At 39.5% G+C, this 25,255-nt stretch overlaps 1 protein-coding gene across 1 annotated transcript in view; it reads left to right on the top strand.

Moving 5' to 3' along the window:
* Positions 1–25,255, top strand: part of FRMPD4 (FERM and PDZ domain containing 4) — a 298,741-nt gene that overhangs the window by 159,474 nt on the left and 114,012 nt on the right. The window contains exon 2 of the mRNA XM_042810115.1: positions 17,610–17,726. Within this exon, the coding sequence (XP_042666049.1) occupies positions 17,610–17,726 (117 nt within the window). The remainder of the gene's footprint in view (positions 1–17,609; positions 17,727–25,255) is intronic.

Here is a 25,255-nt window from a genome sequence, read left to right as displayed (position 1 = left end):
GAATGGACTTTGTCACTGTATCTTCAGTAAGGAAGTCTGATGTGATGAGGGCACAGAGAAATGGCAGTGAAGAAGCTGCGCAGCTCTGCAACTGCTCAAAACCATCAGCAAAAAATTTATGTGTCTGGAAGATTGAGTTACTTTGTAAAGGCATGAATGCAAAACTTGCCTATCTCAGAAGAATGGTGCTTTTTGTCACCAGTTTTTTTTAGACATGTGATAATTGGATATCCGTGGGAGTAACAGAAACTGATACTAAAAAGGGCCCGGCTACAAAATGATGTTCCTGCTTAATTAAGTCCTACATGAAGAACTTGCATTTTGCTTGTATTTTAGCTACCTAATTGTATGCTCATTGCATATGTCTTTTAAAAATCTTTTGGCATTTCCATTGAGGTTGGATAGCAAGATAGTAAAAAGTATGTCTGAATCCAAGAGAGAAATTGAACAAGATGACAAATCTTAAGGTCTAAAGTTTAAACTGTTTCTTTGGGAGGATCACAACAAGATGCCACTGCTCTGCGGGATGATTTGCTTTGTTCTTCAAATGCTGTCCTGTGTGGAAGAAACTTAGAAGTCTCTTCCCTTGGTGTCTGAAAAGAAATCAAAGTAGATGTTGAGTGCAAAATGGAGTAAGCAGCTGCAAGAAGTTTTCTACAGGGGAATGAAGGAGAGTCCATGGGAGTTACAAAAAGGGAAGCCACAAATAGTTCCTTTAAAAAGTTGTACTTTTAGGGAAAAGTTAGAGCAGAATTTACCACTTTAAAGTGTACAGCTAGCATGTAGAGACTGCTAGTATTTCAAGGCAGATGTTGCTACCATGTAATAGAAAAGATTGATGTATAATGCTAGGAAGCAGTCCTTGGCAGCAAGATACTCAATTACACAGTGACTTCACATGTGCATTGGAAGAAGTGAAGCCTTGAGCAACATTCACTGAAAAGAACAGGTTGTGCCGACTTATTAATATTCTTCTTTCCATTTCAATTTGTTTCTGTCTGTATGTTTTTCCAGTGCCAGTTAAATGTTGAGGTATTTGGACATTCTGTTGCCTTTCTAGTTTATTTGAAATTGTATGCCTTCTGCTGAAATTATTGCTAGATTCCTTATAGCTTTTAGGAAAAAGAAGCAGTATGTTTTGTTTTCTGTCCTCTGATAAACAAATATGGGAATTTTGTATTTTATTTTATTTTTCATTTTTAAACTCTTGAATTGGGACGGTAAAGGTAGATTTTTATTTTTTTTTGATGTGGTTAAGAATAAATATAGAAGGACAATTAAAAGTTTGTTGAAATTTCAACTGAGAGGAGGGTATCAGATTGCAAGTTAGCATAAAAGATCAAGATTCCATGGAGTTTAATTGGAAGGCAAGGTCATGACACTTGCAATAGAATCAGAGGTTTTAGATCAAAAATAATGATGATGGGAAGAAGAATGCTGGTAGAGGGAAGCTGCAAATGTGGGTGAATTGAGCTGTGAGAGGAAAGCAAAGTGCTTTGCAAGATGTCTATTTGCAATACTTTATGCATAAGCCTATCTGCATATCTCTGCTTTCTCCTTTTCATGCGTAGCTATATACACTTCTTCATCAGTCGGTCTTAAGAAGCTTTAGGAGTATAAAATGTCTATGCAAACAATATCTGACAGAAAAAGGGAGGGATAAATAAATAATGTTTACCTATTTTGGCAGGATTATATTCTCATACAATGCCCCGTAAACTTGTAGGTATTAAAACATTGCTATTAATGCCACAGTAGATCACAAGCACCGGTCTGAAAAACATTGCTTGCTGCCTGCACGCATTTCAAATGTGCCTATGTGTCTGCTCACCGTGACTGGGTTGATAAAAGCAAAACATTGCCTTGTGGTGACTTTTAAGAAAGCAAGTTTATTTTCTGAACAATGAGTGAAATATTTACCTTCAAGGAGGGAAGAGAAAAAAGTACATCCTCTCAGATATATGCCTGTTTCCCTGCTTAGCAATGAGCATCGTTTTTATACAAACAGTAAACCAACTTCATAGCTTCAGGACTCTGAGTCAACAGTGCTTAAACCATCAGCAGAGTTATGCAGCTGCAACTCAACTTGACAGTCTGTAAATATTTACCACCCAAACCACAATGGATCTTTCTTTGTGCTGTCAGTTCTGTGAAAGAAATCCTGTGCTGTGTGAGATGCTAACATGGACAGCAACATTTCTGGGCATGTGCTGCACTCCAGTGCCTGCAGTCTGACCACATACATACCTGTAGCAAGCACCAGAAAACCTTCCTGTGATGCTGGTGTGGAAAATGAAGACTGTGCTGCAGAGGTCAGCAGCATCACTAAAGTTTTATGCAGGAATGCTAGTTTGGGCTGGAATAGTCAGTCTTCTTCATTATTATTGTTAATATTGTTCACGTATGCTTCTACTGTGAAGGGATTTATCTCAGCCCAAATCAGTACAGCAGGGAATAGAGTTTGTCATTGATCATGTTCCAGGGATAAAATAACTTCTCATTGAAGTGACTAATAAAATTTCCTCCACCTCAGATGGAATTTGATCTTCTCTATATCTTTAATAAATACTACACAATATAATCCTCTTGTTAAATCTTGTTAAATGATAAATTATAATAATTTTAATTTTAAAAGGCTTGTCACATCTACATTTATTCTGTTGGAGGGATTGGTGATAAACAAAATTAATTAAGTCGTTTAGTAACAATATATATGCTGATGTACTCATTTGCTTTAAAACACCTTGGTCTGAAGTCATAGAATCATAGAATCCTTAGAGTTCGAAGGGACCTTTAAAGATCATCTAGTCCAACTCCCTTGCAATGAACAGGGACATGCACAGCTAGATCAGGTCACCCAGGGCCTGATCCAGCCTCTCCTTGAAAATCTCCAGTGACAGGATGTCAACCATATCTCTGGGTGACACAAAATCACAGAATGGCCAGGGTTGGAAGGGACCTCAAGGATCACGAATCTCCACCCCCCCTGCCACAGGCAGGGCCACCAACCTCCCCATTTAATACTAGACCAGGCTGCCCAGGGCTCCATCCAACCTGGCCTTGAACACCTCCAGGGACAAGGCAACCAGTTCCAGTGCCTCACCACCCTCACTGTAAGATTTTTTCCTTTTATCTAACCTAAATCTACTTTTAGGCTTGGCAGTCTGTTTATAAAACACATACCTAAATCACCTCAAACTTAGATTTATTTTTCTAAGTAATTGTGAGCAGGTTTATAAGCAGTTGAAGCAGCTAAAGATTCTGTATGAACACGAAGAATGCTGCAGTGAATAACTCCACTTACTAAGCATCTTTTTTGCCTGTTTTGTAAGTAAGTAGGCTGCTATGAACGTATGTAAAATTTCTGGATTTCTTTGCAATAAGCAAGCTGTCAAGTTCTGCTCTGTGCTTCAGAAAATGAGTGGGAAAATTAATACATTGAAGAAACAAAAATAGCTCCCTGAAGTATAGTGGAGTCCTTGGTGATTAAAAACCTCAGGCCTTCAGCCTGCTGACCTGAAGCTTGGGCTTGTGCTTGTTGGCAAAGCCTGATCTTTCTAAAATGTTGGCGTGTTCCCCAACTGCAAACAGGCTCCGGTAGCTTCGACTGCCCCTTGGGTTCTGGGCATCCTGTGACCTGATGGGCATCAGAAAGCCTGGAGAAGGAAAGGCTTAGAAAGACAGGAGAGCAATAAAATGAGGTAATACTTATGTGACTCTGGAGTCAAACTCAATGAGGCTTTTCTTGTTGCTTCTGTCTACAGTAGCTATCTCAAGTAGGATATATTTGTGCAAGATAAAATGAAAGGATGTCAAGGATAATCTATTATTTAATGGCTTCTGTAAAATAGGTGATTAAGTAATTTAAGAACCACAGCTGGGAGAGAATCTGTTTGGAAACGATGGTTGCTTCTTCCCCGAGTTTTACCACTGCCCTCTACTCAGGGCATGATATTGAGGCTGGGCTCAAGCTCACCTAGGTCTGACAGACTGTGGCCTCTCGTGAGGCCACTTTTCCTTCTTCCCTGGGTGAAATGAACTCATGTGGTGTCCTGCAAGCACCCTGAGCTTCCTCTAGTCTGACACAGCCATCCTTTCTTAGAGCCCTTCTGCTGTAAGGGCCTTACCTACTGTTCTGGGCTGCTGGCAGCAGTAGGCAAGCAGATTTTACTCTCCTTTCCTGAAGTTTCCTGTTTACTTTAATGCTTTGTATACGGGAATATACAGGGAAATGCAGTTTGTGCGTTTCCCTACGCTTTATCTTTTTTCTTTCTTTCTTGGGAGTCAGGAAGATGTCTTGCATTTCATGAATGGCATGGAGGAGCTGGTAGTGTGACTAGGACTTACTAATTATATGGAAAAAGTGTGAAAGGATCCAAGTTACAGACAGTGTCGTAAAGTTATTTGGAAACAAGACAGTTGTGGCTGGCATGGTGATAATGTCACATGTTAAATGGGTTAAGCCTTTTTCATCTGTGGAGTTCTTAAAAGCAAGAAGGAAACAGCAGAGTAGAGCTGGCTAGATGAGTCTGAGCTTTGCAGTAGAGTTTTCTATTCAGTCACTGAAAATGAAAGTTTATCTCAGAATTGCATTGGATATTAAACTTCAGTACTCATATGCTCCCACTCACATTTGCCTATACTGATACCTAGTTTCATCATTGTTGGTCAGCCAGTTATCAAGCGAGCTCTAAGAACTGTGAGTGTGGAGAATAGGTAGTTTCAAAGAGCTGAACTGCATGCAGCTATATATATATATATATATGTATATATATATATGTACAGCTCAGCTGAAGCACGCAGCTACACTCTGCAACCAGATACATCTTTATTACTATAGGAAAACACCCATCAGCACTACAACTTGGTGTCAGTATTAAACCTCTGTAAGTCCCAGAGTCCCTCTAATTTTCTGACTGCAGGGAAACTTTTTTTCTCTGCAAGATTTCTAGGAATCTGCTTGTCAGTGGCTGTTAGCAGGTTAGCTGTATCTGTTGTACTTCTGCCTGAATCCTTTTTTCTTAGCTATCGCCTGTGGTTGGCTGAGAGTTTTTGAACACTTTCTAGTAGCTGTCATAGAGGCAATACAGTTACAACTTGCCAGAATGTATTCCTGTCAAGCAGAAATATCCATATTTCTGTTGAGGTCTGTAAATGAGTGTTAGTATAAAGAAGGATTTAGATGTTGTTGTTGTTGTTTCCTATTGTTTGTTTTTCAGGAATCTGTTGTCACAAGGAAGTTATAAGTCCGTTTACCTAGATATATAACTAAACAACTTCATATCATTTGATAAGAGGGATTTAGGTGGTTAAATCCTCGTTATTCTAAGAGTGTTTTATATAGCAAGATCTTAAATTTTTCTTCTAGTTGTAAAAGTACTTCACAGAGTCATAGAATGCCTGGTTGAAAAGGACCACAATGATCATTGAGTTTAACCCCCCTGCTATGTGCAGGGTCGCCAACCACCAGACCAGGCTGCCCAGAGCCACATCCAGCCTGGCCTTGAATGCCTCCAGGGATGGGGCATCCACAGCCTCTCTGGGCAACCTGTTCCAGTGTGTCACCACCCTCTGAGTGAAAAACTTCCTCCTAATATCTAACTTAAACCTCCCCTGTCTCAGTTTAAAACTATTCCCCCCTTGTCCTATCACTATCCACCCTTGTTAACAGTCTTTCCCCCTCCTGTTTATAAGCTGCCTTCAACTGGAAGGCTACAATAATGTCTCCCCAGCGCCTTCTCTTCTCCAAGCTAAACAATCCCAGTTCCCTTAACCTTTCTTCGTAGGAGAGATGCTCCAGCCCTGTGATCATCTTAGTGGATCCATTCGAAGACTTCCTACCTTACTACCTTCCAAGAACTTCCTACCTTCAGAGTGCATTTTCAGGCATTAAATTAAATTGGAGGAAAAAAAAACAACACACATTTTATATTATGTTTTTGACTCACAGATTATCCTAGTCACTGTCTTAAGGAATGGTGATACAAAAATAATAAGGATATAGGCCACATAACAGCAAAAACAAAACAAAACAAAAACACAGAATAAGCAATTTTATATTGATTAATACAATATAGTAATGGAATTCAACTATTCAGGAGTAACTCTAGGCAACTTAGTTGGCAGTGTAATATGTATTTTTCCCTCTCTTCCAGACCCTTTTCTCCTGTAATCCTATGGCACATACAAGTTAGTAGCCTGCTGATGTAGGATAAACACTGCACTGTCATTCAGCGGTAGCATTTGCTGTTGACTGTGGGCCATGGGCCCATTCGTTTGAGGCAGCTGGTATTAGAAATGACCAGTTAAACTGTAAGGCTCACTGCTGATGTTAAGGACAAACAAAAGAAAGTGGTGCAACCACGTGAACTCATTTTAGAATACACCTTTGTTTCTCTTTAGCAGAGATTCTATCATTGCTTTCCAAGTCTGGCTTCTGCAGCTCCTTGCAAAACTCCATGTTTTAAATTCTCCCCTGTTGCACATGATTGGGTAATCTCAACATCACATCATGGTGAGATGGGCTCTCAGAGCCTTGCACTTCTTGTGTTCAAGGGCTGGCAGGACAAAAGAGGGAAGGAAAAAGTATATATTGCTATGGACTGGAATTACGTATGTCTTCGATTATTGAATCATCAGAGCGTGAATAAAATATTTCTTGGCTATTCGTGGCAGCTTGGGAACAACAGCATTGGAAGAACTCTAGATTTTTCCGAGCCCTTGGGATCGGGTACAAAAATGTATTTTAACCAACTTTAGAAGTGAAATAATGAAATGTCAGTGCTAATGCCCTCATCTTTCAGATTTTTTATCGAAGACAACACAACATCTTATGTAAATTGAGGGCTAATATCATAAAGAGGCAGATAAGTTCTGCTTTTTAATGTCTTAGTAATCATAAAATGACACACTCAAGAAAAGTAGTTGCATTTATATGTAATTAAAATATCTCTAGCATTTCTGCTCCAGCTACAGGCTATTTTATGATATTATGCTTTAATACGTTTAATGGGAAGTGATAAAATATTAGAATTTTATCTTTTCTAAGTGGCGTAGTCCCTCTTTTGTGAAGACGTGGTATCTTAAAAGCTGCTTTTTCTGATTTTTTTTTGAGAACAGTATTCTCTCTGAGAGCTGAATTATGAGTTGTTGATAAGTAAAAAAACAACAAAACAGCCTGATCTAAATATTTAGGTTGATGAAGAATCTAAAAGTGGATTTTAATTAAAAGTTGACAATCTTAAGGAATGATAAGCTGACCTGATGCTTGATTTCCTGGTTCTGTAGCAACTTTCTTGAGAAATTCTATGCTTTGCAATGCGGGTGAGAGCCAGTTTGACATCACACTGTGTATTTTGTCTGCCAAGAAAAAGTGAGGTCAGGTAATGAAATGACATTGGCAGAAGTTTGAGAGAATGCTATTAGTTCTGTATTGTGCTGAGTTTTTACTGACTCAAATTTGAGTGAAAATTCAGTGGAGATTGTTCCTGCCTACAGTGTATGGCAGGATAGTAGGAAAATGTGATTTTAAAATGGTAGAAAAGGTTGGTGCTACTTGTACTCTGGCATACATGTGGTTGTTGTAAAATGCTGAAGCTTACCCTGTTGTGGCTTCTTTTAGTTTTGTTTTGGTTTTGTTTTTCTTTCTTAAGATAAGTTTTAAGTGTAGTGGTTTAGCCTGGCAGGCAGCTAAGCACAACACAGCCATTCACTCATTCAAGGCTGCATGCAGGACTGGGGAGGGGGAAGTAAAATGGAAGTAAAATTCATGGGTTGAGATAAGGACAGTTTAATAGCAAAAAGCAAAAGAAGAAGAGGGAAAGCAAAAAGGAGTAAAAATATACAAAGCAAGTGATGTATGTACCTGCTCCGAAACTAATGATTCCTATTTTCATGGCAACAGCAACAAAGAGCACGGTGTCAGTGTTTGATGGAGCAGTTTATATTTATAAAAATATCAGTATTTTTAGACACATTTGAAAGAGGGCATTTTGGTTGAGTTTTGTTGGCTCCCTCTTCTTGGAGCCATTAAGTGTAAGGAAGGGGGAGAGAAATTAAAAATGAAATTGTCCTTTTGGGTTTGTTAATGTTTGTTTTGGTTCTACATGCATCTTGGTTTGCAGCATAACTCTGCATTGGAACCTACTGTTGCTGACTTACCAGTAATTCAGCTACTTCGAATTTGCTATTATTTGCTTGGCTTCATAAGTGGGTCTATTTCTAGAGTGTTTTAAATAACTCCATATCTGGATAAGGACTTTGTAACAGTAGTGGAAAGTTAACTTTTGATTATTACGGAAAATATTCTTTAAGTGTGCTGTTTCTCAGGAGGTTACTAATTGGCCAATAATGCAGATATGGAAGCCTATTATAGACCTCTAAACCATGATGAAGAAGTAGATTAAGTTCAGTAAGTAGCCGAGAGAAATCTCACTATTAGTAGCCCATGTTCTCCTGGGGGGACTTGAACTTCTCAGATGTATGCTGGAAATACATCAGATTGCAAACTAGAGAAGATACCCTTCTTTGACCTGATATTTGCAAACAGGGTAGGGCTTCTGTGTGATGTAAAGGTTAGAGGCTGCCTTGGGCATAGATAACATAGAATCATGGAGGGTTTGATCCTTGATAAGTAAGGAAGGCAGTTAGGAGAACTGGCTTTCCAGAGGGTGGGCTTTGGCCTATTTAGGGACTTGGTTGACAGAGTGCCACGACAGGTGGCTCTAAAAGGCAGAGGAGTCCAGGAAGGCCAGACCTCCTTCAAGAAGGAAGTATTCAGGGTGCAGGAGCAGGCTGTGACTACATGCCTGAAGTTGAGCCAGTGTGGGGGGAAGACGACATTGCATTTCCAGTGTTCTGCTCTGCACTGCATTAAGCTATTAGTATTGTCACAATGCATTCAGCGAGCTACATAACATTTCTATTGCAGGTATTAGGTTTTAGGAATATAATAATTATTATATGGTTTGTAAAGTTTTCTGATCTGTTCAGGAAAAAAAAAAAAAAAAAAGAAAAAAAAAAAAAAAAATTTTGTTATATCAAAAAAGAAAAACGAAAAAACCACACCCTAAATGTGAAAGAGCCAAATATTCTTCATTTTCTTCTTCCACCCTCCTCCTCGCTCCCAGAAATACTGAATAAACCTCTGAAAGCCTAAGGTCAAAATCCCCATTAAGATAGGAAAACCATCTCACATACATCAGTGTTTAGTGATGTACAAAAAGTGGAAGAGCCTTTTTCAGGCAGCTGAGTACAAATCACAATTTGCTTCCTAGAATCCTTTCTGGCTTTTACAATGCGAGGTTCTGAAAGGGGAAGAGGCAGAAGTCTGTTGCTGAAATGATGAGAGCTGATGAAGAGGCTAATATGAATACATAGTAGCCCTAAAGGTGAATTATTTTTAGCTAGCACTGTGGATGCTATGTATAGGTAGATTTCTAGTTTAAGTTACATAGTGAAACATACGGACTGTGAGGGAGTCCATGACATCATCTACAGGCCCCTAATCCTCAAGAATCTCTCTTCACAAGCCTACGGGTTTTAGGACTAGCAATGCATTTTGCAAAGCTGCCACGTCAGGCAGAGTATTCTTCTTGACCTCTCTGGTCCTGACTAATCCCAAACCTGATAATGAAAGTGATAATCAACTTCACTGGCCCAAGCAAACACCTTGGGCTTCCATCTGTTCCTGATACATGCTCGTTGAGTCTGTATCAAGGCACATATCTGCATATACACCAGCAGAAACTTCTCTTTGCTCTTAATGGACAAAGCTGTGCAGATTTTCTGTAGAGGGGTGAAGTAGGCGAAGGCAATTTTTTCCAGTCAGGTGGAATTGCCCCTTTTTCCCCCATCAAGTAATGGGCAGCTGCTGTGTTCCCCTGGTTGTCTGGCAGCCAGGTGATCCCTGGTAAAAGAGAACCGTTACTGATCTGATCCACTGCATGACACTGAGCTCTCATTATCTCACTGCTTTAGATCAGCAGCAATGGCAGGTGGAGGAGGAATTAATGTGAATGCCTCCTATCCTTCACCCAGGTATAGACTGTCATTTAGACATCTCTGTTTTAGGCACTGTGGAATTGAAAGCTCAGGTGATCAACAGGAAAAAAAAAAAAAAAAAAAAAAAAAAAAAAGGCTGTCAGGATTCTCTACAAAGGTGTTTCCTCTACTAGATTGTTATCTGGCCAGGAGGAGTCTACTATGAAGTTTGGGGTCATACTTGTGTTTTTTTATTCTGTTCCACCGAAGGAACTCAAGGTTGAGTGAAGCCCTTAGCATTGGTTTAGAGTAAGAATGGCTTATACTCTGTGAAACTGTGAATAATTGAGAGGGTCTGTAGTGGAAGACTGGAAGAGGGGAAAAACAGTCAGGAGCTATTTGCTCTATCCAGAGTATGAGGAGTAGCTATTGCCTAGATCCTTTTACTAAGAAAGCAATATTTACAGTGGGATACAATTTCTGAACATCTAGCTTTCCTCCTATGAGGAAAGGTTGAGGTAACTGGGATTGTTTAGCTTGGAGAAGAGAAGGCTCCAGGGAGACCTCATTGTGGTCTTCCAGTACTTGAAGGGAGCAGATAAAAAGGGGGAAAGGCTGTTAACAAGGGTGGATAGTGATAGGACAAGGGGGGAATAGTTTCAAACTGAGACAGGGGAGGTTTAAGCTAGATATTAGGAGGAAGTTGTTCACTCAGAGGGTGGTGGTGACACACTGGAACAGGTTGCCCAGAGAGGTTGTGGATGCCCCATCCCTGGAGGCATTCAAGGCCAGGCTGGATGTGGCTCTGGGCAGCCTGGTCTGGTGGTTGGCGACCCTGCACATAGCAGGGGGGTTGAAACTCAATGATCATTGTGGTCCTTTTCAACCAGGCTTTCTATGACTGCATGATTCTAAGAGAACTTGGCTTACTCATCATTTTCACTATTAAATTAAAAATAGAATAATGATTATAAATAAATAACTAGAGAAGGCACTAGTTAACACCATATTCAAAGAAGGCGAGAGGTGTCTTTTTTTCTTTTTTTTTTCTTTTTTTCTATTTTCTAGGAATAGCATTTATCTTGTATTTGCCTACGCGTGATCCGGGCAGAAATTCAGAATAAGTCTGAAATGCATTGTAACATTGCTCTGCCTTTGTCCAGACCATGGATGTGTCTTGTAGGATTACTGAGGCAGACAGTTGTCACATGGCAAAAATATATTTTTCTAGCATTTCATTTGCATGGCTAAACGAGAAAAACAGTCATTAGGTCATTGGAGGTCACCCTCTATTTACATGACTTAGCTGTAGGAGGCCCGGTATGATTTTTTTCTTAATACAGTGAAGTGCATCTGGGGCAGTTCATTGTCTTCTTTTGTGCTCTGTGATAGAACTGCTTCTATGAGGTTTTGTGGGGCTTTGTGCAGAAACATCAACCTTTGCAGTGTTCTTGATCTTGAATCAGAAAATTACTGTTCATTAGTGTGTCTTATTGTACAGTGCTTCTCAGGAGTGTTTTGATAGCTGGGTATGATGACTGCTCTTGATAGTCTATCTGCAAAGTCTCCAAATTTCTTCTTCTCCCTGCTTCTTCCCTTTTATTGTTTTCTTTTTTTTAAAATTAAATGGTAGGATCAAAGTAGGCATAGTGCTGTAGTCTTCTAGGACTGGAGTGAGTGAGAACCGGATTGAGAAAGCAGGCTTCTATTCCTGAGGCAGTAGAAGATTAAATATCACAGAGATACTATTATTGAACTCTGTGTTGCAATCGCAGTCTCATTCTTACTTACAAGAAAGAATAATACAAAAATGACATGCCTCTAGTGTTCCTGTTGGAACCTCCTATGGTTGGTTGAGGCTAGGCTTAAATTCCAGGGGCTGCTGTGGAGCCCCATTTCTCTCACAAACAACTTTTGACAGTACAGTGCAGCTTTTGTTTAGGGTGTCTTCCTTTTGGAATGGATTGGTGAGGGGCTGATTTCTGAACATGGGTGACAGAGGAAGTGGTTTTTATGTTCTTGTGCAGATACATTATCAGGGATGAAGAAGTTCTGTAAATAACTACAGACTGTGAGAAGAACCAAGAATTTAAATACATTCCAATACATTAAATATCCAAGTGGTAAGCGTAGGGGGTATGGAATGGGAATGAATAATCAGATAATAAAAATTGATGATTTATTACGTTATATAAGAATTTAAAGATAGAATCTCAGTGCTCGTTGTAGTGGCTTCCTTTGAGGGTGACATAGAATTCATCTTTAGATTCATATGCATGAAATTCAAATTTTGATATCCCCATGGAGTGAAATATTGAAGTTCCAAATCTCAGTCATTGTAGACTTAGTCAAAATAGGTAGAATGACTGCAAATTCACATGACTGCTTTAGAATAGAACTGAATCTAGCTCTTCAGCGAGAGCTTGCATATTAGAAGTGCTCTTCAGCTCCTTCTTGAAATGCCTACTTTAGAGTTTCTTCAGGGTCTGTCCAGCTATGCCATATCATGAGTGCAGGCCTGAACTGGTGTCTCAACACTCACAGGTGTGAAGGAATTTCAGAGGATGACAATGAGAATGACAAAGCCTGTGAAAACCATCGCTGCAAGAGTGAGAGGGCATCAAGCAGAAAGTGCCAGGTGTCTGTGATACCTTTGTTACTCCAGTGTCAATCAGTAAAGGTGAAAACAGTGAAACAGGAGTGGTACCCTTAAAAATAAATGAATTCAGTGCCTTCCCTTCCTGCCTACTAAGGGATTTGGCTGACCTAGGTAAGAGGAATGGAAGAGTGGAATCAACTCAGATGGTTTAGCACTACTCTTCATTCTTCTCCTAACAGGAAGGGAAAAAGACAGATGCATTGTGAAAGTGAGGAAGGGTTTATAAGCTCTGTATTATGACTTCTTCATCTAGCTACTTTGGACTCTGGCCTCAAGGGGTTAACCAGAACTCATCAGTCCAGACCTATGTAGAGAGATCATGGTGCCGGGATACTTGCTGCCTGAGATTGCAGGGAACAAGAGTTGAAGACCACTGTGACAAAGACTGTCCAGGTTTCTGCCTTCTTCATATCATTAGGGGAAAAAAATTGGAAAGTTTTAAGTTCGCTACTGTTTTTAATCGTGGTTTGAAATCTGTCAGCAGATTAGGAGTTCTTGGGCAAGGGAATGGAGTCTACTCCAGTGATTAAGCAGACCTGACTCGGTGTCCAACTTCATTCCTAAGGAGAGAAGAATATTTGTATCCCCCATCTGCAGAGAAGGATGGACATAAACACAGTGTCTGTCTTCAGGATGGATAGGCATCATATTCCTATCTAGCAAATGTTATGCCTCAGTAGACTCTAAGTACACTAAAGTTGGGACATTCCATTTTACTTAAGTGCTCTCTTATTTTTGCCCAAGGAATATCTGAAGCAGGCAGGTTTTGTCCTATCCTTCATTTTTGCTGCCATGTGGCCTTCTGTGAGGCCATGGAAGAGGCAGAGATGAACCCAAGTGAAAATCTAGCCACTAGTTTTAAGGTGATCCAGTTTACTTGTTTTGGCACAGGAGCAGCTGTGATGTGAAGGAGGACTGGTTACAGGAGGGTGGGAATGCTGCTTTGTGTCAGTGCCACTTCATGTTGTTTGAAAATTGCAGCCTGGAAGCTTCATTTCCACCAGTTCAGGGAAACATCGCATTTGTAACATAGTTTACAGGCTTGGGCCCATAAAGTGGTGTAATTAAGTAGTCTGACAAGATTTCTATAACAAAGATCTATCGAGAGGAATCTCCAGTTTCTATATTTAAAAAGAAGTTCTGGATAAAATTGCATGCTTATTGTCTGAATCTGTAAATGCTACTTTATGTTTTGTATTCAGTTTTCCATAATATTTAAATATTTGATTTTTTAAAATTCTTTTTGAAACAGCAATGTTTCTATTTTAGACTGTCTATTAGGATTTCTATTTTAGGCTATCTAGATCCTGCTGTCCATGGCATTTTAACAGTAGAGTTTAGATATTGAAACTGTTCTAGTTTTGATTTTTAAGAAGAGATGGGTACTATTTGCAGGCTTTCGCTTCCTATTGCACCATGGTTTATGCTTAGTGCATTTTGAATATTATGTGAGTTGCATACTGCTGATGTCAAGTACAGAATACTTGACATGTGAACATGTTTTTCAGCCATGCCTCAAGCACAGAGTAGCAAATAGGTTGACCTTAAGACCTTTGCTGTGGTGTAGCTATTATATTCCCAGTATGACACCGCCTCACCAGGCACATTGATTCCTTATGTGCTACTTGAAGAATTTAATGAATTGATTGTTCAGTGTGAAGCAGTTTGAAGTGATCTGTTTTTCTACTGTTACAAGGTATCAACAGAAGGCTGATGCAACATCATAGCTATCGCCTTTTCAGTTTTCTGCTGGCGTGATCCTGGCTTAGGTTCTTTCAATGAAGTTATCTGCCTAAGAGCTGTGCAGTGCCATGTGCTGCAGCAACAGGTGTGATTGCAGAGAGCAGGGATGGTGATGGACAGCAAGCAGTGACATAGCAGTGCTGGAGCTTCCTCCACAGGCTTGTTGGGGTAGGGGTTGTATTTCTTTCCACTTTTGAGAAATATATGTCAGAGACATGGGCCATCTTAGTGTGCTCCCCCTGCTTTGCCTGTGAGGGAAGGAATGGCAAATGGTGATCAGAGAGCTGAGGGATTTATCCGAGATCACGTGCAGGGTTTGTACTGGAATCTCATAATGGTCTTCCTCTACAGCAAGGCAGCCCCCTGATGTAAAACCTGCCGAAATGGCTTTGTGCTTCTCCTGGGTGAAATGTCTGGCCTTCTTATGGTTTCCTACAAGAGGCTTTGATATTCCTTCAAGCACTGATCTCTTCTTTGCCATCTTTTGCCTAGCACTGTCCACTGAACAGAATCCTCGCAGACAAACAGAATAATATTCAACAAGTGAGTCAAATAATGAGATTTGTCATCTCTTTTTTTTTTTTTTTTTTGAGACTCTACTGTTTGAGATGCTGGGAATCACCAGTGCTGATCACCTTGGATTTTTATGTATACTGGAACAGAAGAAATCTTGTTTTATTGATGTGACATGAGTGTGGATTATTGAACTGTACAAACAGCTATAGCAAGCATTCTGTTCCCCACCTTGAGCCACCTCAGTGTTTGTACTCGTCTGATATCACATCGTATACAGGTAGACAGACAGGTGAACCCAATCACATGCTGATTTCTTTCCCACTGATTATTAGAAAGTCTGGAGGACAAGAGAAGATATGTCTGTAGATAAGTAAGGCTGTTAGTACCCATCATTATATGAGAGCTTCTGTCATCAATAGCAATTCAAGGGCTCAAGGGAGGTTTTCAGGGGAATTAAATTTACTTTAAAAACTGCTGAAGTTATAATTCATACAAAGATGAGCACTCAGTTTGAATGCAGAGAGGAGCAGTACTGATCATCACTACTGTTGTGGACTCCTACACATTCTTTTGTAATTGAAGTTTGATGTGCTTTACGCAGGAATTTAAATGTCCCTGTGCCCTTTTTTCAGATGGAGTAACTGACACAGGCATTGGAAAATGTATTTTAATTAATTTGAACAGTACTAAATGTATGGGTATGCCTTTATAATCCGGGTAAAATATGTTACTTTCTACATTTTTTTAGCCAACTGCAGTATTTCAGGTCCAAAATGATCTTAAGTATCGTTTGAATTCTAGGGAGATAGTTAAGCTGTCGCTCTTAGGTTGTAGAATGATCAGTCAAGTATAATGAGAAGCATGAATGCTGCAGCTTAACTTCCCATGAATCTTTATGAGAAACTGTTGAAAATAGTTACCTTTAAACCTTGTTTTCTTACCTCAGATGCCTGTTTTTTAATTAATTCCTTTGATCAGGAATGGGTTAGTTACATTTATCCAGGGAAATGTAGCATATTTTACATTTATGTGTTAAGCTCACTATGAGTAACTGTCATTTTATTAAGATTTCTCTCATGTTCAAATATTAGACTTTGGCCCTGTCCTATGGCAAATAGCAGTGTTTGAATATGCTAACAGAAATGTTTTTCTACTTCTAGAAGATAGAGTACTTAATGTAATTGGTAAATCAGATGATATCTAGCTCTTCATTGTAATGCTCTACTTTACATGTAAATTATGTTTTGAAGCACCCTATCTGTTCTCAGTAGTGATTAATCCTTGAAATAAAGGGGGAGGGGAAGTAGCTTGTTTGTTTTTAATGATGCATTCCTCCTTTGGGAAAGATTAACTACGTACAACTTTGTTGAGTTTAGCAATTTGCAATGAATTGTTGAGTTCTCCACAGAGAGCAATTCTGTTCTTCCACAAATGTGTTCATCAGGTTGTATTACCTTCTGTTTCTCCATGGGAATGAAATTCTTACATCTCTATCTAGGAGAATAGATATTATGTTCAGTGCTAGTATTTGAATTTAACATAAATATAGTAAGAAAAACTAAGCAGTAATATATTTCATGGGCAGATCAAAGAGAGGGAGAAGGTGGCTATTTCTAAACATACTCTTATTTTGTGTCTTTTGTTTGCACTTCTAGGCTTTAGGTTGTAGTTGATGCTCCTTGCTAATTCGTCTTGGCTGTCTATGACAGCCAAGTTTGGTCTTTAGCATCTTTGGTTACTCTACCTCATTTTCCAGTTCATTTTCTTTTTTTGAGTCATACACAGTTATCCATGACTTGATTAATTTTGCTGACAGACTTATTTGTTGCCTTCTGGTCCTGTAAGTCCCACAGCAAAAGTGTGAATATGTGGTAAAATCTAGCTTAACTCTTGCAAGTGAGGGGCAAAATCCCTGTGTGAATGTTTGGATTTCCTATGGGAATCTGTGGAGGATTCTTGCTGTCTTTTTTTGTGTGTGGAGTCAGTAGATCACACTGCACAGAATTTATCAGACCTGTGGAGAAATACTGTCATTTTGCAGAGCTGTTGAATTTCTCTGAGTTAAGTGAACTCTGTGAAAGCTGCTGTTTTATTTAAGATGGTCTGACTTGGCACATGCTCAGTAGCTGGATATTAGCAGAGTGCTCAAGCGGTGATACATGAGTGTGTGCACAGAGATACTGCAGCCTTTCAGATGTTGTCCGGTGGAAGGAATTAATGGATAATGATCAACTGCAACAACATTTCATGTTGAATCAGTTTAGTATCCATACACAAACAGTAGTGTGATGGTCTTTCATTCTGTCACATGAGGCAACAATGCTAACAGTGAGAACAGGTGCGTATACCTGTTCCTGGCCATTTGAACAGGAGATGGCAATGAATGGAAATGCTCCTCATTCCCTGTGCTGGAAACTATTACAAATGAGTACCGTGTTTGTGGGACTGACAGTGTGTAACAGCTTTCACCTGCTAAATGTTCAGGCTCAAAGACCATTGGAATGGTCTTTGGAAATGGTCTTCTTTCCACTTCCACAAAGAACATTACAAGTATGAGTAGGCCTGCTGGCCTGTTGCTTGGCTGAATTCTGAGTGTATTTTTCGCAACTTGGAAAGTATTGAGATGTTGAGTGAATAACTTGAAATAAATAGATGTAAAGAATAAATACAGCAGACAAGTCACATGTTCTTTTCTTTCCTCCAATTGCAGCCACAGGAACAAGTCTTCAGGCTGGCCTCATCCGTCAGGGACCTGGAGCTTGAACCAGGGGACACCTTATGGATGGGAGATGACGGCAAACAGAGATGGAAGGGACTACTTCATCAAGTAAGTGGGTAGTGGGAGCTGTGCACACCTCAGCATGGTGTTGCAGCACTACTCCTGACAGTACTTCCTTGGCATCCTAATTGCAATTTCAGCCTTACACAGTTCTTGTTTCACTGCTTTGTTTTATTGCAAACTGATAGCTTTGGCTGTATTTCACTGAGCCTTGTCTTTTATTAAGCAATGTTTTGGTACTTGGTTATTTAATTTACCCAAGCAAACACTGATATAAGGACCTGTAATTCACTGAAGAATTGCAACAAATGTCATTAACAAAAAATAGAAATAAAAATGCCATGTTTAAAGAGTGAGACAAAAGGTCAGTTTTGACTAGGATTAACTACTCTCCTCCATTTCTGCAATGTGAGCTCTTGTAGCTTGTCTAATATATTCATTATACTAGTACTAACAAGGCACTTGTTTTGATCCTATATAGTTACTATTCTAATTCTTAGGTTACCCATAGTCTTTCAACTCTGGATTTAAAGGTTTACAAAATAAATGTCAATTTGATTTTATTGTAAACAAAACTGCATTTCCTTTTCCCAGTAAAAACTGTACAGAATTATGCTTAAAATTACTTAAATGGCTTGGATAAAAAACAGTTTGCTCTTTGAGTACTTTTATGTGGCTTTGGAAATCCTTTGCTAAGAATGGGAGGCAGTAAGATAGAATGACTGCTTGATGCTGAAGCATTAATTACTTATGTATCATTTTAAAGCCAGTGTATAGATTCTGCTCATGTGAAAGGATGTTTTTTGTTGTTGTTTTTTTCCCCAATTATTAATTAATTTTTATGTTTACCATTCCGATTAGAAACTTGCAAATGCTTTAAAATTTCCTTCTTGAGAATTGCAGCCTTCTTTTAACACAGTACAGGGATCAGACTTGCTTAAAATTCAGCATTAAAAAGTCCTAAATTTCCTCAAGATCTTCAATCAGAAATAATTCCACAGGGTGAGATCCCCTTTCCTTTCCTTTGCATTCCTCCCCCATTTGCCCAGTGCGTGCCTCGGCTTCTCAGGAGGCAATTACTGTTGGAGCCCAAGCAATATTTATAGCTGTGCGGTAACCTGAAGGCAACCAGGGTAAGGCTTTCAGGGTTTAGAGAACCTTCAGACATGTCCAAATTGAAGCTAGTTGTCTGTGTTAATGAGGGCTCAAAGCTGACTTTGAAATGCCGCATTCTTTCTGTTAGAAGTATTTTGCTCTGCTTTTCTGTGAGACACAGGATGCAGTGCTGGGCAACGTGGTGCTGAACGCCAGGCACAATACAGCTATATTAGCATAGATTTTCTGCCTGAACTAATTAGGCTTATCAAGAAGTATAGGTGAGCCTCAAAAGCACTGTGCTGATGGGACTGTGCTACTTCTGTTACTCTAATTACTGAGGGAACCTGCACCACTTAAAATTGCAAATGTAGATGTGAGTAACTGCAACCTGCCTGGGGTGCAGTAGGTCTTTCTCAATATTGGAAACTACTCTTCAGGGGCTTAGATTTTTTTCTGCGGAATTTCAGCGTGTTCTCCTCTGCCTGCCTGAGAATCGTCTGAACAATAATATCCAGCTTATGAGGACAGGCACCACATTGGATTCTTCCTTTTTTCTCACTGGTGACATAACGAGATGCTCTATATAGGCTAACTATAAACTGCTGTGGCTTATAGAATGAAAAGCATTAATTGTCATTAATTTTGTAATTTGTGAGCATTTTCTAACATGCAGATGATAATGATCATTTTGTTTGGGTTTTTGGATTGCCTTTTAGTGCCTTGATGTGCCATAACCCTCTCTTAAGTGCAGAAAAAGTGAGTCTAGGAACAAGATTCCAAAATAGGAAGTAATGATGCCAAAAGCAGTGTCAGATTTTTTTTCTTGATGTTACTTTGGTTTTCAGTTTGTTTCTGTATTTCTGTGTTGCTGCAAGGTGCTTGCTCGCAATTCTCTTTGAGGCCCTAGGCTCCCATTTATCTCTGAATGTAGATTGCAGGTACAAATCATAGAAGCAAACTGATGAGATCTTAGCCTTGGTTTTCAAAAATAATTTAATAAAAAACACGGATTTAGCAAAGTGCCATTTGCTGTAGTTCATTTTCAGGGTGACAATGGTACTGATCACAAAAAAAAAACCCCTCTGCCTCTGAACCCACTTCCTACGGTCTGTGAATTTTCTAGGAGCAGGAAAAACAAATAAGCTTCACGGCAACTGTCACTTGATTAATTACATCCTTTCTGCTTAAAATATGTAACAAAAGCAATGTAATACAAACATTACATGAATTATGTGGTATTATTTCAGAAATTTAACAGAGAGGGCCGTGGTCTTTCGCAAATTTCAAGTGTTCTAACACCAGTAACTGCTGTAAAAGTACAACATACTCTAGGGGTAAATCTTTCCTGAGCTTCAGATGCGAGGATTTTTGAGAAAGCAAGGATCTTCCTACATATCCGATTGGGTGACCTTCACTCTGAAAATGCAGACTGATACTACAAAAACTTTTCCATGGAAGAGCTCTTCTTTGCCTTGCTAACTACAGCTTTACCAAAATAGTCACTTTTTCACCAAGCAGAGGTGGTCTAACTGCTAGCCTTGGTTTTACCTAAACTTTGCAGACCTAGTTCCAGGTCAGGTCTGTAGGTACAAATGTTTATTTCCTGTTGCTTCTGTGATCATTTCTTCTCATGGTATCTCGTTTTGGCCTAGATCATTCTAAAGAAGCCTCATTTGCTTTGCAGATACCTACTAGAAGAGCCGCACATTTATCTAGGTATTACTTTATTCTCATGTTCTTCATACATTCCTTTCTTCTGTGTGCCGCTTTTAATTCTCCTTTCAAAACTTAACAGAATCAAAGTGGTAGGTCCTTGCACTGCAAAATAGGTTTGTGGTACAGTCATTGGCTGTTCTCACTCTGAAAAATTTTGTTCGGATATCAAGACGGAGCCTGTCCTAGTGCAACTTGAATCCATTACCCCTTGTCTTCTCCCTGTGGCTCACTGTGAAGAGACATCGTCTGTCATCTTTGGAGCAAGACTTCAAGTGCTGAATACAATGCTAAGCTTCTTTTCTCATGGGTGTAAAGATCTACCTCCTTCAGTCTTTCATCAAAGGAGTGCTTCTCCAGCCCTTTGAACAACTTTTTGTGCCTCATTTGGACACTCTCTGATTTGCCCACATCTTTTTTTCAAATTGCGTGGGCAATGCTCCATGTGTGATCTGACAAGCACTGAGTAGTATGGGATGATCACATCTCTATCTCTGTTCCCATAGATGCAGCCCAGGGTGCAGTTTGCATCCCATGATTGCTGCTGACTGCTGTTCAGTTATGGGCCCCCAGGGCCCCCAGTTCCTCTCCAGCAAGGCATCTCCCAGCCACACAGATCCCTGCCTGTATTGGGCTCTTGGGTGCATTGTCCCAGGAGCAGGGCCTGGCTCTTGTCTTTGTTAAGCATCACACAGCTCTTGCTTGTCCTTTTCTCCAGCCTGGCCAAGTCTCTCTGTAAGACAGCTCTCCCTTCTAATGTTAAGTAGGCTGGGAAACTAGAAAGAACTCCTTTTCTGTAGAGAGAGTCCCTTTTTGAAGGGAAATGTCCTTTTTTCCTTTTTCTTTGCATTAATATCCACAGAAGGAGCCAACGATGCAAAATTCTAGCTTCTATGCTATCACGTATTTCTGCATGTCACAGTTGCTCTTTTAGTAATGTCCAGAATCCCCAAGTGTAGCCTGTACAAAGCCAAGAATTTATCAGGCTTGCAGTGTCTCTTGAGATCTATTTGGGGATTTAGCATCAAATTTGTACCCATCTAAATTACTTTATGGCAATGTCTTGCAGTTGTCTGTATTGAAAGCTGATGTACAGTTTTGTTAGTAAGGCTGAACATATTCCAACTGTAATGAAGTCATACTATCTGAAAAACAGGAGCTGTCTCTAATTATTTGCCTAAAGAAAAGCCCTCCTTGGTTTTCAAAACAACTATTTTTGCTACCACTAAATGAAACTATGTAAATGAAAACAGTATGAAGTTCTCTTCCCTTCTTCTTTTGCTTCTGGATTTTAGAAATGAAATAGTGAGATGATTGTTGACAGTTATGTCAATAAAGGAAGAAGAAAGATCAGTGAGATAGCATATCAGATTGTCTCCGAGGGTTTTTATAGCCAAACACATTAACAAATTGCATCACACTGAAGGAGAAAAAGCAATTCAAATCCTCTGCTTGGTTTTGATTAAAGATGTGTAAACCAGGTATTATAACAGAGAAATGTGCACACGAGTTCTATGCAAGCAAACAACATAATTCATAGCAACATTAACTGCTTTTTAGTTAAATAATTTACTTAGTGCCATATGAACGTATCCATTCAACTGCAAGCAGACATACTGTAATTTTGAAACTGTGGGAGGAATAGAGAATCCAGGAGAATCTCTATGTGAAAGGAAAGGTAATTATATAGTGTCGGTGCAAATGCTTTAAGGCGAGAATGTGAAGAGATGTTTATTCTTTGTGCTGACGCAAATTTGGTTTCTTTCAAAGCTGTGAAGGCCTCTATGGCCTGAGCTGAGCGGTGGGACTCCCTGTGCCAGGCAGCACTTCGGTAAAACTGTGAGAAGAGTCTCCTGTCACAATGTTTTGGAATGTCACTGTCAATCCATTACCTCTCTGTACAAATGGCACAACTGGGGTCATTTTGAAAACCTCTAAAATACTTTTCTTCAGTTTAGGACATGGTAAATTAAAGTTGCAAAACTTTACCTGTTCTCTTTGAACTTGCCACTTGAAATAGTTTTATGAGATAAGTAATTCATTTTAGTATGAGAGAAGAGCAGTCATCTTGTATTTATCCAGCATATTTCTGTACAACACAGGCTGTATTAAGCTAGACCTTCAATATAAAATAGTTTGCAGTGTATACATAATCATTTTCTAAACATTTATTACCCATACTGGGTGGCGTTTAGCAGTGAGAAATTTCTTCAATGCTAATAGAAGCATGAATCTTATTAAGAACGTATTTGGAGTGATTGGATGTTTCAGGGGGATATGCAAAGCAGGAGTACTTTGGCTGGTTTTGTCCATTTTGTTTAGCCTCATGGCAATTTCAGCTTGCCTAAGTTTCCGCTGCTGTGATCTTACCAACTGTCTGACCTGCACAGTTTCACCCTTTCCCTTGTGTCAGTTTTAATGCTCGTCAGATCTGGAGAGGAGTTGATACAGGGAAATAAACTGGCAAAAGCTAATAAGAAATCAATCCTGCAGAGAAAGCAGTGAATTTTATGTCAGTTTAATCTCAGCCAGTCCTATGCACGGTCGGATGGAGTCTCAGGATAATTGAGAGTGGAAGAAACCTCTGGAAACCAGCAGGTTCAACTTCCTATTCAGTGCATGGCAGATGCCATAAGGTGACACAATGAAATACCTGACTGATAGGAGGACAGGATGACAATGGGATTGTGTTGCCTTAAGCTGCCCTGCAATGGTACATTAAGGTACAGGCTGAGGTTTGCTGCCATGGAAAGTTGTGACCTTTTGGTTCCTATTTAATTCCTGAGGTATTCAGTCTTTTGATATTTTTGTGGATCTATCATTCAAATAATTCTTGTTCTTTTGGTATGATGTGGTTGCTGTGCTAGTTGAAATATGGCAGTACATATTCTGACATCCTGAGTGCCTGCTGTTGCTTTTTACTGGTGCTTTTGTATTTAGTAACTTCCAGGCTTCTTCCAGATGTCTCTGAAAACTTTTTTTTTCCTTAGGATACATTATTTTTCAGGTGTTATTAGCTCCATGAATTTAGGATTATGAAATCATTGCATTTTGGTTGTCCTTGCTTGGCTAATTTCTTCACTGACAAGCTTACTATGAAATTCTTGAATGACATCTTTAGTCCTATCTGTAAACTGGAGATGATGTGTTTGTGTTCTTTAGTAGCCAGTGCAGCTTGTAATATCTCAAAGCATACACTGTACAATATTTCTCTATCATAGAATTGTTAAGGTTTGAAAAGAACACTGAGATCATCTAGTCCAACCACAGAGACAAAATAGGATGTTCTCCTATACTCAAATACTTACCTATTTATTTCAGTCTGTCTCTAACTCTTCCACTGCTTGCTGTGTGTCAAAAAGGAAATTCATCCACATTTTCTGAATGGTGAAGTTATTCAATATATGCTGCATGCATCCTGTCTTGCCAGCCACTCCCTTCTGTATGCACCATTCTCAGAGCTGGCCAGCAGTGTGGGATGACAGAACACAGTCATTGATAATATTAATGGCAATATCAATGAAGCATCCTGCTTACTAAGGGCACTAATTTATACCAGATGCAAAAATTAGGCTCACAGCAGGCTAATCAATTTACTTCAAAATAAATAAGCACAGAAGAGGATCAGTTCAAACCATTTACTTACTTGTTTTTTTTTTTGTTTTTCTTTTCCCCTAATATTGCTCGTCCTACTGCAACTTTCTTCTCCATAAGTCTGCAGGTTGTACCTGTTGGTAGTTCAGTCCTTTCTCAGACTATTTCTCTGGGGTTTGCTCTATTAGAAAAATTCTGAAAACAGAGTGTGTGCCAGGTAGTGGAGGCCTTGATAGTGGTTACAGTGCTCTTCATCTTCCTGGATTTTGAAAAGAACGCTGCTATTTGTTCTTCAGGTCTACCTTAGTAGAGGCTTAAATGTATAGTTCCACAGGAGCCACCTTCTAGCCTGTAGGGATTTTGTTACAGCACTTTGCTAAATAAATACACTGCATTCATTCAGCTCTAGATACAAAAAAAAGATATTGATCGGATTGGCTGCAGGATTTCTACGACATTCGCAAAAAAATGAGCAGCATTGCTGCTACTGTTCTGTCCCCCCAGGCTGGTATGGGGGCGCCTACATTTAGGCAAGGTGTCAGAAAGAGGGCTTGTTTCCTTCTCAGTCTGTTTTAGACTGGTGATATGGATGCAGCTGTCCACATCCCAGGGTAATGCCTTGATCCCAAGGCTGACTTCAGGCTGTCTCTCTAAGCATCTCCTCTCTCAGGTGAGAGGCTGAGCAAACAGGCAGTGGCATCGCACTCTCTGGCCCACTTATTCCCACAGCCTTAAAAGGGACATCCAATGAGATTGAACGGCAGTCAGTCTAACAATGACAAAAATAGTGCAACCTATATAATTAGCAAATATAACTCCTAGCTACAGGTTACAGTGAAACCTAAAATGCTTAGAAGGATTCAAAACAGGATTAGAAATGTACATTTGTAATGAGTCCTCCACTGTTAAATTACATAGGATTTAAAAAAAAATTAGAGCAGATAGAAATTCTTATGTTTCAGACAAGCAGGTGAGTCAGCTGCTGACTGCCTAAGGCTAGGACGAAACTTCCTGTATTAATCAGGTTATTCTATAATTATAAGGTTACTTGCACCTTCCTCTGAAGCGGGTACTGTCAGAGAAAGCATACTGGACCAGGCGGACAACAGGTCTGATTGGTATGGTGATTCTTATTTTTTTCTTTTCTTCTTTTTTTTTTACTCCCTCGTTAG

This window comes from Centrocercus urophasianus, unplaced genomic scaffold, assembly GCF_019232065.1.
Source record: "Centrocercus urophasianus isolate 14NV4802_14NV808 unplaced genomic scaffold, USGS_Curo_1.0 seq_12, whole genome shotgun sequence".
Lineage (NCBI taxonomy): Eukaryota > Metazoa > Chordata > Aves > Galliformes > Phasianidae > Centrocercus > Centrocercus urophasianus.
Note: the sequence above shows the minus strand (reverse complement) of the source record. Positions and strands in the feature narration are given on the sequence as shown.